General features: G+C 36.9%; 1 protein-coding gene across 7 annotated transcripts in view; it reads right to left on the bottom strand.

Annotated features, from left to right (window-relative positions):
* Positions 1 to 13,993, bottom strand: part of Sphkap (SPHK1 interactor, AKAP domain containing) — a 167,513-nt gene that overhangs the window by 39,657 nt on the left and 113,863 nt on the right. For all 7 annotated transcript variants that reach the window (XM_063237205.1, XM_063237207.1, XM_063237208.1 and 4 more), the window contains one exon: positions 485 to 544. In XM_063237205.1, the coding sequence (XP_063093275.1) occupies positions 485 to 544 (60 nt within the window). The remainder of the gene's footprint in view (positions 1 to 484; positions 545 to 13,993) is intronic.

The following is a 13,993-nucleotide window of genomic DNA, read 5'->3' as shown; positions in this document are numbered from 1 at the left end:
AAGGACTAACTGGACCTTCAAGTGTGTACATGCTGTCAAGGATTTACATCAGCTTGCTTACAACCTTGGATGAGCTTGAGGAAATGAGCTCCTTCATGGTTAAAAAAAATAGGTTGCAGCCCTAGATGAGCGCAAGGCCAGAAAGGCAAGGTTCATGGTGAAAGTTCATAAAAGCAGCAAGAAGGAGCTGATATAAGAGGCAGAGAGAAGTGCTGACTGGCAGAAATCGGGTTTTACAACAATGGAAGAAGAGAGTAGCTGCAGACAGGGCTGGTGAGTGGGAGAAAGCGCCTGGCTGAACTGTGCTGCCCAAATGGAAAAACAAGCTTAACAAATGCGAAAAACATACTGCATGGGTATTAGCAAGGAGAGGTCGGGAAATGGATGCGATGAAGCCACCTAATGGCAAAGTCTCTTCTAAAATGAACATCACTGGACGATGAACCCTTGCACGAGCTCCGAGGAGCTTGAGTTTCTGCGTTACCTGCTGCAGGTGCTCTGTGCTACATGCATCCTTGTCCACATCCAGGTTCACAAAGCAGACCTGGGAGAGAGAGCAGCAGAGAATCAATTAAATGCAAAATCTATCAGTCCTTTTAGAAGAAAGCAGAATGCTCTCAGCTCCTGTTCACAATTATAGCAAGCACTTCTGTTCACCCCACTCTTCTTACTTTGAGTCTGCCTTTAATACACATGCAGCAAGCAGATTTTCCTTTGCCTCTGGGCACACGGGTGCATTGTAAATTTGAAATCTTGTACAGATTGTTTCTTTGTTGGTCATGTTAGAGAAATATTTGATTGAGTTGAAAACCACTAGGTACAATATTAAATAGTTACAATTTAAACTTCAGGCACATCACATAGATAGAAAACTATCACGAGTATTCAGATAGGGCTGGAGAGAAAAAAGCTTAAGGAAATGTTTCAAAGAGGTGAGCCATGTTCTTGAAAGACTGTTATTTCTTTAAGTCTTGAAAGATTGTAGGAAGAGAGGGGGGGAGATGTTCCCAATAGGTTGTACCGCAGTAGTAAGAAAAAGTAACACAAGTATGAGAGGAAAAGTGTGATTATGGCCCACGCCTGCAGAAAGTTAGTGTTGGAAACAAGGTCTTGGAAGGGTTATGTTAGTTGAGATTATATGAATGAAAATTTTTTATCTTGCTAAAGTCATCCAAAGGTTTTATGTCTTTTGTAGTTATTTTGATCATGTGAAACAGAGTATGAATTATTAGTAAGTTTATTTAGATGTTTGTTCTTACTAGATACCTGCAGATGTATGGGATATTCTGATTTTAATTAGCTGTCTAGGGTTTTCTATTTGAGGTAAAAAAGCAAAACAAAGTAAAGAAGCAAAAATAAAAATGATTGGAAGCTTTTGAGAAAGCATGCAGGAGCTCGTTTCCTCCCTTCCTTTTAAAGCTAGAATAGTTTACACATTGCTGAAGTATGAATGTCATTCATTCCTAAATAATGAGGGCTTTCTCAAATGTCAGGGCTCACAGATCCCACAGCGCACCTGCAGAACAGGGTCTGCCCGCTGTGATCAGAGAGAGAGAAGGGCAGGAAACGCCACCCACACTCTCCTTCCTAGGTTCCTTCCCTCTGGGGTGTTACGGAGGAATTCAGCCTAAATCCCTCCACAGGTAGCAACAGTGGAAGCCTAAGTAGCAGATGCAAGTTAGAAGCCGTTTGTGATCTACAGCAATTTGAAAATATTTGTACAATAATTGCCATTTTGCCTTTGGAAAGCTAGTTCAATATCCATTAATACTCAAGGACTTTCATCAAAATGCATCTAAAGACTACAGTTATTGAATTATTGAGACAATTTCCTATTCCTTTAAGTATAGGTTCATTACCTTGCCCTTGGGCATCTAAAAGCTCTTCTTAGCCCATGTCTCAGTAGGAGAGGGCAAAGCAAGTCCAGAAACCAAGCAAAGGCATCTACAATAATAATTTTATTCATTCTTGACTACAGTATGAAATTTGGGTAGTGTCTGATGGAAATCTTTCATAATTATTATGGGTGGCCACGACACAAACAAAGCCTGATGACAAATCAGCCTCTTGGTTATACCTGGCAAACACATCTCTATCCCAGTAGTGTAGAATGATGCAGGTTGTTTAGGGCTTGATGTAGACACAATTTGGAAAATTAATAAGAGGAGTAATAAAAATTTAATTAGATATAAAAGTGCATATTTATTTTTTTTCAAAGAGAGAAGAAACTACAATACTCAAATTTGAAAAGCCTGTAATATTACAAGTATTGAAAACTCCCAGAAAGGTAACGTTTTAACTAGTCAACTGCCCAACTATTCCATAATACTTTTCCCCATGTAGTTTTGGCTACTTACTTTTTGATCACCTTTTCATGTGATAGGAATTCTTATAATATCATTTTCTCTATGGAGAGTAGAAAGATTATTCTTCTTTTAATACGGTTGATTGAGTTTGGTCAGCCAACCATAATTTTATTGACAATATCTTGTGTGTATTGTTTAGCTTAATGTCAAATATAGTGGGAAACTATTACATAATTTCTTTCATATAGGAGTTATTATAGGCACATTTATTAGTGGTAGGCCCATTTTATTTTTGTGTCCTATAACCATTAACATTTACTTGATTCTATAATGATTGACTGTAGAATTGACTTTGCAATGTGCAATTTATTTTCATGTGACACCATGATAAAAGAAATGTATGATGAAATGTATGATGCATTTATAAATTTCAATAACAAATTCTCTTCAAGAGAGATTTTGCGTTGACTGGGCATCATTGATAACTCAATATTTTATTGAAACTTGGAAACTGAAATTATAGATTTTATGAACAGAAGAATGCTACGTCAACTTGCTCCTGGCAAATATATCTCATTAGGTCTCCTCTCCCTATACAGATTTGGTATTGAGATGCGTGGGACATACTCATACAAAAGGCTCAGCCTGACACCTTTGTGTCATAGGCAGTTCTGCCTCACCTGCCACTCTCTGTGGTAGGCGCATACCTGGAAACCAATCATGACATAGATGGCCAACATCCCTCATCAATGCATGAAAATGACCCCAAACCATATAAACGTTTCATATAAGCAACCCCACTCAACTTCTCTTAAAACAGACCCTGAAAATGCCTAGTTCACTCCTAAAAGGGAAGACAAGATACAACGGAAGTCTGAAAGGAAAGAAATCATTGTGGTTGAGATATATCACTGCTGAAACCGAATGGGTGCCCTCCCTGTGGTTGGTTAGCACCTGGGGATCAGTGCACCCGGTGTTAGGCTCTGGTTTGAGGCTGGGGGTGGGATTGAGGTTAAGAGAAGACAGAAGCAGTGAATCCCAACTCCTGCTTCCCAGGAACTTCAGAAATTCTTGCTCAAGACAGAGAACTTTTATGTTCAAATGATGAATGCTACCCTCCTGTCTTTATTATGGTTTTAAATGAAAACTTTAGAAGAAACTGAGAAAATGGTGTCACTTTTAATGACTTTCATATCTACATAATCTAATAAAATAGTCTTCAAAATTATATATAGTAGAACCCTGTGCATCAGCTGTGTACTATTTTTTCTGTTTGGTATTATAGATTATTTTAGTCAAGCAATATTATTTCTTTTGTTTGTAAGTTTTTTATAAACAGTTCGGTGTAGAGATTTTTAAAAATAAACTTTTGCTGTGAAATTTCATTGGTTACTTACAAAATATATTTTTGTAAAGGGCTATTATGAGAAAGAATATGACATCAAAATTTAGTAAGATGGAGCAAAGTGACATAATTTTTAAGTGGTTTGTAATTCACAGTAACTTCTGCAAGGCAACTGCGATTACAAAACAGGTCGGACAAACACAGTGCTACATCAGTTAAGAAAGTTTGACTTTTGAATTGAGTCGAAAACACATGAAAGGAACTTGATTGTCAGCATCGGGCCCAGATCATAGATAGTTTTATGTTTCCATGAGTTGATTTTCTTTTTGGGGGCCAGGGGTATGAGGGATCAAACTCCAGACCGCGGCTTGCCAGGCCGAGCTTGTGCTGCTGAGCTATAACCCAGGACCCTTTGTGTGTTAATTTTTGTTGACATTTTAGATGTTGAGAGAGTCAAATACAAGATGCAAGAAAGGTCTGTGTACTATGTACCCATTTGGGGCCAATTACAGTGACGACTTTGACGTCCACTGCTGAGAATTTTTTAATTTTACAAAGCAAAACAGACAAAAGAAGATAGAAATGATACATTTTTTAAAAGTAGGGAATTAGCACTAGTAATACGTTGCATATTGTTCTCTTAGAAGTAGTCGTCCAAGTTATAAAATCTAGGCACAAAAGTGATCAATCAAACTATGACAGTACAATGACTGTTCTTTTTGATGAACTTTTAGAGATTATCAGTGTAGTTACCCATCTAGCATACACACACATACATACATACATACACACACTTGTATATGTTTACCAACACACATGTGATCTTTTCCTTTCTTTGAATTTTCCCATCTTTCTTGAAGTCAAACTCAGTAAGGAAACACTTTTTATGGAGATTTTTGCTTAGAAAATATTAATGAAAAGCAGAGTGTCAAAATGCCTTTAAAATCTAGGCATTTGAATGGTGACTGTGACCAAATGAACTCTTATGGCTTATCTTTTGCACACACCAAAAAAAAGCCCCAATTCCTTCTTCCACAGCTTCTAACAATGCAGCCATCTGGCCGTGTAAAATGTGACAAGATCTCTTAATTTGATGGCATCAAAATGCTGATCCACACAGCTTCCAAAGAAAAAATTGCCTCCTTTCTTTTCCCAACTAAAAGACATTTGCCGAATTCAAGGATGCTGGACCAAGATTATCTTCTAAAGATTCACATTTTCTCTGATTAGTACTTTAGACTGATGATATTAAGATGGTAATTTTTACATCAGTGTTGAAATGCCACTAGGCTGCCAGACATTCTGAACATATGACCATCTGAGAAAGTATTGTATTTGTATCCAGCTTTTCCTTTGAGATGATTGCAGCACTCACACAAAGTGGAAAATAGTTTGATTTATATTTGGGACTATCAAAACCTCCACTTTTTATTGTCAGTTTTCAAAAAGTAGATTTGAAATGCTATCTCAGAAGTGGATCTGTACACTGTGATGAGACAGTAAAAACGTGAGAAATTTCTAACAGGTGAGGGATCTTGTAACCACACATTAACTGGCTACTGCTAGTTTAAAAAAATGTTTTTTAAAAGTCTCTAAGTGATTATTTGGGCTTAATGAAAACTAGAGTCAATAGGCTAATGAATTTTTACACTTAAATTGCTTGGAAAAATATGATTTGGGTTATAGAAGAATAAAGTGGTAGCAGAAAATCATTATATTTTGCATATGCAGCACCATATTTTCCTGTATGATTTTTTTTAGGAATAACCTTTTCATAGCTTATTATCCTCCTGGCAATTCTTCCAATGTGACTGTTTTGTTTCTTACCAAGCAGCAGTTACCAGTTGAATTTCACACTATGCTGCCACTATTCTGATCATGTGAAACCTGCTCTTTATGTTTAAGGAGAATTTCTGTTATTATTTCTTTCTCTGGGATCAACATCATGTTTAATTCTGAGGTTTTTTAGGGAGGCGAAATCATGATTCTCTGAGCACTTGTTTGGGAGAAGACAGTGTACACTCCTTAAAATCTTTTTTTTTTTTTTTTGTACCAAGGATTAAACTCACAACCTTGTGCTTGCCAGGGAGATGCTTATGCCGCTGAGCTAAATCCCTGGCCCCCTTAAAATCTTAACAGCCCTAAAGAGGGTACAGTCTTGGCCTAGAGTAATGGTACACTGTTTGCTGAGTGAATCTAGGTGGTAATGGCAGGCTGAGGACACTGGCCACAGAAAGGCTGTGTGGTGGATGGCTCTGTCCACTTCTCTGGGCTGTTGTGGCTCTGCGCAGTCAGTGGCTTGTTAATTATCACGTGCGTCCCAGCAACTGGATAGCTAGTCATCTTCTACTACTCTACTCAGGAGTCCCAAGGTGAACAATAACTACAAAAATCATTCTGATTTCCTGAACAGGGAGGAAGAAAATGAACTGGAAATGAAATAATTATAATGAGAGAGAGAAGGAGAAAGACAGGGAGAGAAGGAGAGAGAGACAGATATGGAGACACAGAAGAGGGGAAGGAGAGAGAGAGAAGGACGGAGACACAGAGGGTCAGAGAGAGAGAGAGAGAGAGAGAGAGAGAGAGAGAGAGAGAGAGAGAGAGAGATCAGTAGGGCAGTAGGGCTTAATGTCATGTTTAGAGTTCTGGAATGAATTGTTTTTGAGTCCTGGAGACTCAGTCAAGTCTTTGGCTCCCCTAACTGCAGAAATAATACCAAGAATCAACACATGAGATTATATCAACCAAAAATCTTCTGCTCAACAAATGAAGGAACCAGTACAGTGAAGAGGCAACTTACAGAATGAGAAGACCTGCCAGATACTCCTCAAACTGAGGACTAACATGTAGAATGCATAAAGAACTCAGAAAATACACACTTTGGTTTTTGCTTCTTAATGGGCTCTATGACTATCAGCACTGAGCCAGTGTGGAAGGCAGAAATTTTCTGGGCAGAATTCTTATATTTGCATATTCCTGAGCTCTGCACCCCGGAGTTAGTCACAGTCTTTAGTGTTAGAGCCTGAGGATGCTATTATTACTTTTATTATTAGTAGTGGAACTATAGTTTATTTTTAAGAATGACAGCTTTATTGGGATATATTTGCATGGCATAGCCCAGCAAAGTGTGTCTTTGAATGGCATTTAGTGTATTCTTCATTCCCAGGAGAAATGGTATCCATTAGCAGTTACTCCCTCTTTTCTCCACACACCCTTTCCCCAGTCCTAAGCAGCTAATAAGCTGCTTTGTATCTCTGCAGGTTTGCCTGTTTCAGAAATTGTACACTATGTGATTTCACTGTAACTGGTTTCACACAAAGTTTCTCTGTCTCATAGTTTATATCAATTGTTTTTAATTTTTTTAATGATTTTTATTTTAAAGAGAATAAAGCCAAGCAAAGCAAAACAGTGTAAGTGATACAAGATTTCAGAACAAGATAATAGGAAACCAACAACAGCTACCGTAATGCCTCTTGTCTTTAAAATAGTTGCCTCATTTGTGTTTTTAAAGTTTTGTTTATTAGTACAAGAGTGCACTATGTAATGTTTAGATACCTTGTAGGAAATGGTGCATATACATAACACATTTAATTCTTTACTGAAGTACATTTCATTGTATGAGTATACTGTATATATATAAATTGTATCAGTTTAGGGACTTTTGGTTTGTTTTCAAGGAAATATGTACCTTTCAAAATCTTTCTTTGTTAATATTTGAGAAATAGAGTATAAAATGACTTTTGACTGTGATTTTATTGTCTCCCATTTCTGCAATAAGAGCTTGATGTTGTTATTTCTTTCATCTGAAAGATATGGTATTTAAAAAATGAAAGCTCAAAGATGGTGGGGGAAGAGGTGGGTCAAATTCCCCTTGGAGCTGGGTTTATCTGGAAGCTTTATTTTGTGAGAAAATCATATGGTAGTTTTGTATCCACCTTGCTTTCATCCTTTCATACAGGTTATTCGGATTACTAATGTGCAAAGAACTCTGATAAATTTATGAACTCTAAAGTTTGTGCCCTGGTATAGTGCAGAGAAAGAAAAACTGATGAACTATTAAGTAGATGAATTGTTACAGGCTCCTTGGGTGGTGTGGATGCCTCTTTCACTACACCATACTGTTGGCCTTTTAACAGTGGAGATGATTTTCCAGTCTTCCACTTGGCATACCATGCTGAAGCCAAACTCCAAAGAGCCACAGAAATCTTTATCAAGTTTAATATTTCTGGAGATCACAGAACTATTATGTGCAGGAAGTGGAGCGCTGGTCAAAGTCTTGTCTCCCAATGGATGGGAGTGATGGGTGTAACGCTCAGTGCAGATCACAAAGCGCAGGTAGAATTCTGACCTATTATCCAGCTAAATACGATGTTTCTAGACACCTCAAAATCTTTCCTTAAACCATTTTAAAAATATATTTTTGTCACTCTTTAGGATGCCTTTAGTTTTCAAAGCTGCAGTCTATCCTGTCTGGTACACTCCAGGGAAAGAAAGGCAGAGGGAGAAGGGGCTATCCCTAAAAAACTCAGATCCAGAGTCTTCCTTAATGAATATCCATGACAAAAGTAAAAAAAGATTGGAGAGGGGAATAGATAATATAGAAAAAGTCACCTTGTTTTCTAATTTCCCAAAATAATCCTATATTTTCCCCATTTTTTGTTGAGAATGTAAGACTTTGTAGGTCATGAATCTGATGGTATCTAAATGCAGATCCCAAACCCATGCTGTAAGTTAATTATTCATGGTGATCCTTGAGCTGACCCTCAGGATTCGTGTCCCGTGGAGGCAGGAGCTTCTTGAACCTTTTAAACACAGAGGTGCATACACAGGTGAAAGAATAAAGCATTTTGGCTACAGTAGAGCCTAACTTCCGATCCTATTTTATCTTTTCCTGAGTGCGTGGACTTGACAAGGTTCTTAAAAATGGGAATAATGAAATACTTGCTTTGCAGAAGTCCTGTGCAGATTAAATAAAATATAAAATAGAAAAAACACTGCAATTTCTTTCCCTTTTTCATGTGTAAGCTTCAACAGAGAACATTGGCTGACAGATTCTTGATTTCTAATGTAGATCCTGTGAGAATGAACTATGGAATGTTACTGCTTTTCAATTTCTTACATATAAAAGTGGCAATTTTGTAAAGTTCAAGATAAATAATTTGAGGCAGAATATTTATAAAGAACAATCATTTCTGAGCATATAAAACAATTAAAATTTGTATTGTCTGAAACTACCTTTTTTCCCACTCAAAATCTATTTACTTGACATGTAAATATTTCTTTAATATTTCTTTCAGTTTAATTGAATAAACAATAGTTACTGACCAAAAAAATTTTGCTTTTTCTAGATGTTTATTGCTAATACATAAGTAGAGAATATTACTTTGCTTTTTAGGGCTATGGAACATTTAATTAAGAAATTTTTCACCTTTTATTTACAGCAATATTTATTACTTAATTCCTCTAAATGCACACAAGTGTTACAAGGCTAGCTATGGTCATATGTCATAGTAATTATAACTTACAATTCAAATGTAGATTTGTTAAAAACATCAACTATGCTGAATCAGCATATGTTAATTCCTAAATATGAATAGTGGTCTTTTAGAGAACTTACACATATAGGACCACAGAGACTTTGTTAGTAAAGAAAATCATCCTGGATCTGAATAAGTAAGACTAATTTTTTGCAAAGATTGGTCATGTGAACCTAATGCATAATTAATAAAATTAATTAATTCTTAATACAAGTTGGATTTATTAAATTACTGGGAATGCACTTTTCATTGATGTTGAAAAGTTAATGAGTCAAGTGACAAAAATCTTCAGGTGTTAATAAATCACCTATCTTTGACAGTAGAATAAAAACAAAGTGCCAGATATGACAAGTTGAATGTAAGCATTACATGTTTTTATATTTTACAGAATTTTATGCTTTAAGTCTTCAACTAAGCTTCCATTAAATATTACCTCTAACTGTTTCACCTTTAAAGTAATAAAATATAATAACCTCTGGAGGTTTCATGTATTCTCTTCTTAAAGCCATATATATTTGCACAAGGAAAATGTAAAAAGAAATGGAGAAACTCTTGTGTTGTAGGCAGAGCACTCTTCTGTTGTGTGTGTGTGAATTTAGCCTAGAGACTTCACACTGAACTATACCAGGAGACCTTTCTGTTACTTTTATTTTGTGACAAGGCCTTGTTGGGTAGACAAGGTGAGCTTGAAATTGGAACCCTTTTGCCTTAGCCTCTCAGAGGGCTGGTAGTAACGGCTTGAGACACCATCTGGCTTGGATCAATTATTTCAGTCTTGCATCACATGGCAATGTGTCATTCAGTGATCAGTGGCATACATGACACTGGTCTCACAAACTTATAAAGGAGCTGGAATATTTCTATCATTCATTGATTTCATAACATTATTGTATTGCAATGTGCTATATTTAATCTCATGTAGTTTTGTTCATCATGGCTCTAGGAGAAATAGTCTATGATATTTTATAGCCCATTTGTTATAACACACATATATATGTATTATGCTCATCATATAGTCTTGGTGTATGTAGGTGGTAGGCTATAGGCTAGATCACTTATGTTTGTGAAAGTACAGTTCCATGCTGTTTGGTTAAAAGTACATTTGTCAGAACATGCCCCCGTTGTCAATTGAATCATGACTCTACATGAAAGATATTTTATTTAAACGTGCATTCCACTGAGAATCAATGATAGTTAACTATTAAAGTGAAAAAGTTGGTCTTAACTAGACCTCTAACTTGTCCTTCTCACATTTTTGACAGCTAAACTAGTAAAAAGTACCAAACACCACCTCTCCAAAACCTTCAGGTATATCTGAGCAAACACTGCATCTTCAATAGTTAAGTGATGCTGAAGCCCTATTGCCATAGTTAATATATATGAAAAGTAAAACTCAGGAACAATTACTAAATGCACATTGTGGGTGATTCTACACGGGAAAATGGTGATATTTTGAAGATTTAGTCTTTAAATCTTGCTGGTATGGGAGAAAGAGTATTTCTTTTTCTTTTTAACAGAATTATCCAGATTGGCTATCTATATAGACAAAAGTTTCAAAAAGTGGTTCTCAGTTGCGTGTTGTGGATTGCTAAGGGCCAGGCTATACTCAGTCTAAGGCATCTATCCAGATTACTATCTCTATGGAGTAAATTCAAAGAGCTGTTCAGAGTCACATTAATTTAAATGTTCTGATAAAATGACAAATGCTGAGAAGTGACTTACTTTTCCAGTAAACGAGCATTAAACTTGAGCTTTTGAGAAACAGAATTTTGAGAAATAGGTCTGTATTTTCCATATAATTAAATAGATAAATAAAACAATTAGAGGAAATACAAGGCAAAACAAAATAAGAGCGAGAACATACATTGCAGTGAAATGGACAAAATCTCATCTTGCATTGTTTCCTTTGAGAATGATTCTAATGAACTAAATGATTAACTAGTTAATGATTCAAAGTAACTAGTTAAAATAGATCACGAAGACATTATACTAATAGCAGTAAGTTCTGAAAAGTGTCTTTATGATGTTAATAAGGCTGCTAATAAGGCTGGGCAGATAAATCTCAGCATGTAAACTTCAGTTGCACAATCAAATTTTCAATCTACATGGGCACAAACTGTCAGGCACTTTATGTTCTCTTACATTGACAGCCATGGGGCTAAGGAGATGAGACTTTTGCTTTTATTTTTATCTTTCATATCTCAACATTTCTGACATTATTTATGAAAGCACCCATGAACCTGGTTCACTAGCTACAGGAAAAAAAAAAGAACCCTTTGTAGTAGTGTAGTTTCCAGAATAAGATTTACGATTCTAGGTTGGAATCAAAGGACACTATGAATGATCTATGTGTAGATCTTCAGAAACGCCTCTAAAAAAATCCTCTGCTCATCTAGGAGAGACTGCACTGCCCGGGCAGGGCCAGCTGAACCAAGGTCAACCCTATGTCAGTCCCAAACTTCATCATCATTCCACGTTCATTACCAGCTAATATTTTCCTCCTTGAAAGAAAAGTGGAATAAACCATAAAATATGTTCTTGCGATTCACAAAGTCTTGCCAACCACATTTTTTAATTTCACTGTGAGAACATGAGTAAGATAATAAACATGGAATAACTATAAAATGCAAGTGTGATTATCTATATGGACATGTGCTTCTAGGGTTTTATTGCAATGTAGAATTACAGGGTTTCAGAGAAGACAGTGACTTTAAAAATCATTTGATTTCATGCTCTTATTTTATCTATAAGGAAACTAAACTCACAAGGATTAATGTGCATCACATTGCACAACTATTTCACTCATCATTTGCTTCTTCATGCATTCTCTTGGTGTTGGTTTGTTTGTTTGTTTGTTTTGTACCAGGAATCAAATTCAAGGCTCGTGCTTGCCAGGCAGGCACTGCGCAGCTGAGCTACAGCCCCAGCCCCACTCACTTGCTCTTTCTACTCACTCATTACTTTGTTCATTTGGAGAATTTTCCTAGGCAGCTCCCCTGCAGCTCCCGTGCCCCTGAGCGAGTTACCAACACGTAGCGATAGTCCCGTTCTCTCTCTTAGTCTAATGAACTACGCTAGGTTAGTCATTTGCTGATATGAAACAGCAGTAAGATCACTCTGTATGAAAACAAAGTCGAATGAGTGCTACAGCAGAAGAACAAATTAAAATGAAATCTACATCTGGACAAGAGAAAATGGATTTGGAGATGCAAAAATTTGGAATTATCAAATACAGTCTTGATTGGATTAATCTAGGGCACAAAATAAATTAAATAGCCTACTAGGGAAGGGTGCTTGGTGTGGAATCCACTGTCTTGATGGGATTCTGCGCTTTATAATGCAAGACTAGGCAGTAGAAGAAAGTTTCTTTCTGAGCAAGACCCACAGGAGATAAGGCTGAAGTTGCTTTTGTCTAAATTTCACCTGGGAATGGAAAGTCCTGATGCCTCTTGAAATCTCATTTGATTACCTTCAACTCACTGCCACAAAAGTGGAGAGGCCTCCCAAGATTTCTGCAGGTTGTTCCATACAACAGAAACTCTGATGTGGAACTCAGTCCCTTTTTGTTTTGCACAGGCAAAAGAATGCACATCAAACATTTGTGTTCAGTAAATTATCTAAACAGCTATTGATGAGAAGGAGAGTTTGCAGTTTGCCAGGATCCTGTGCTTTTTTCATTTTCCTCCCAACTCAACTCCTCCCCATGCCCTCTATTCCTTGACCTTCAAATTCATGTTTCTTTATCTTGCACAACTGTCTCCTTGCTAAAGTACATCAGCTCATGGCAGGAGCACAGAACAGTACTCGACAGCTTTGTTCCAATCTGCACTCTCACCTCCGCTCCTATTCCTTGGAGGACCTCTTGGAGCTTCTGTATCATGGCCCATCAGATTGGATGAAAAGCAGCATCTACATCTTAGGGTTAATGGCCTAAAGTCCATCACATGGTGATTCTCTATGAACTTTCTTGCTTTGTTATTACTTGTTCATACATTTATCAACACATGTTAACAAGTATTTATCTTTTAAAAATCCAAGTGCCACATGTACACGTCTTTTAATGAAATATATCTGCCTTCTGTTCCATTCCTCCTGTCAGTGTCCCTCCCCAAACTACCTTCTCTTTCTTCCAGTACCCTGCTGTTTGTTGATTACATATGGTAGACACCGCCTCATTATAGAAGATGAGGTTGTCAGACCTTCTGTCTTACTCCTCCGCCCTCCTACCCTTTCTTCTCTCTGCTTCATATTTTTGTCCCAATTTTTAACAAATCAATATTTAATTTTTATCTGCTTGTGGCTAGGTAACGATCATTCAGTAGAAACGTTACTGCTGGTTGTGATTTTGAGTGGTGGTGAGGAACTGAATGCAGGACCTGTGCACTGAGATATAACCTCAGCTCTTTAAAAAAAAAAAAACAGTTTAAAAAATTTTAAGAGTCACTAAATCACTAAATTGCCAAGAATGGGTTTGAACTTGTAAGTGTCCTGCCTCAGCCTCATAGAGAGCTGGGATTACAGGAATGTACCACCAGGTCTGGATAGTTCTTCCCTGTATGATTGTTTTTTAACTGGATTTAATCCTTGCCTTGTGTACTAGATTAGATTATTGTTAAATCTAACCTTTTTATCCTCATAGGAAGAGCCAGCTTCTCTGTCCCTTACTACTGAGTTTGATATGAGACTTCTTTGGCCAGTGGATATAGTTCAAGTGATGATGTGTGTAGAAGACCCCTGGGATGGCTCTCCTTGAACACAGAATAATCACCTCTGTATTAGTTAAACAGGCCCCATCTCCATGCACT

This window comes from Cavia porcellus, unplaced genomic scaffold (assembly GCF_034190915.1).
Source record: "Cavia porcellus strain 051 isolate PalLab524CR breed Dunkin Hartley unplaced genomic scaffold, mCavPor4.1 scaffold_26, whole genome shotgun sequence".
Classification (NCBI taxonomy): Eukaryota; Metazoa; Chordata; class Mammalia; order Rodentia; family Caviidae; genus Cavia; species Cavia porcellus.
The sequence above is the reverse complement of the archived record's forward strand: the minus strand, read 5'-3'. Positions and strand labels throughout refer to the sequence as shown.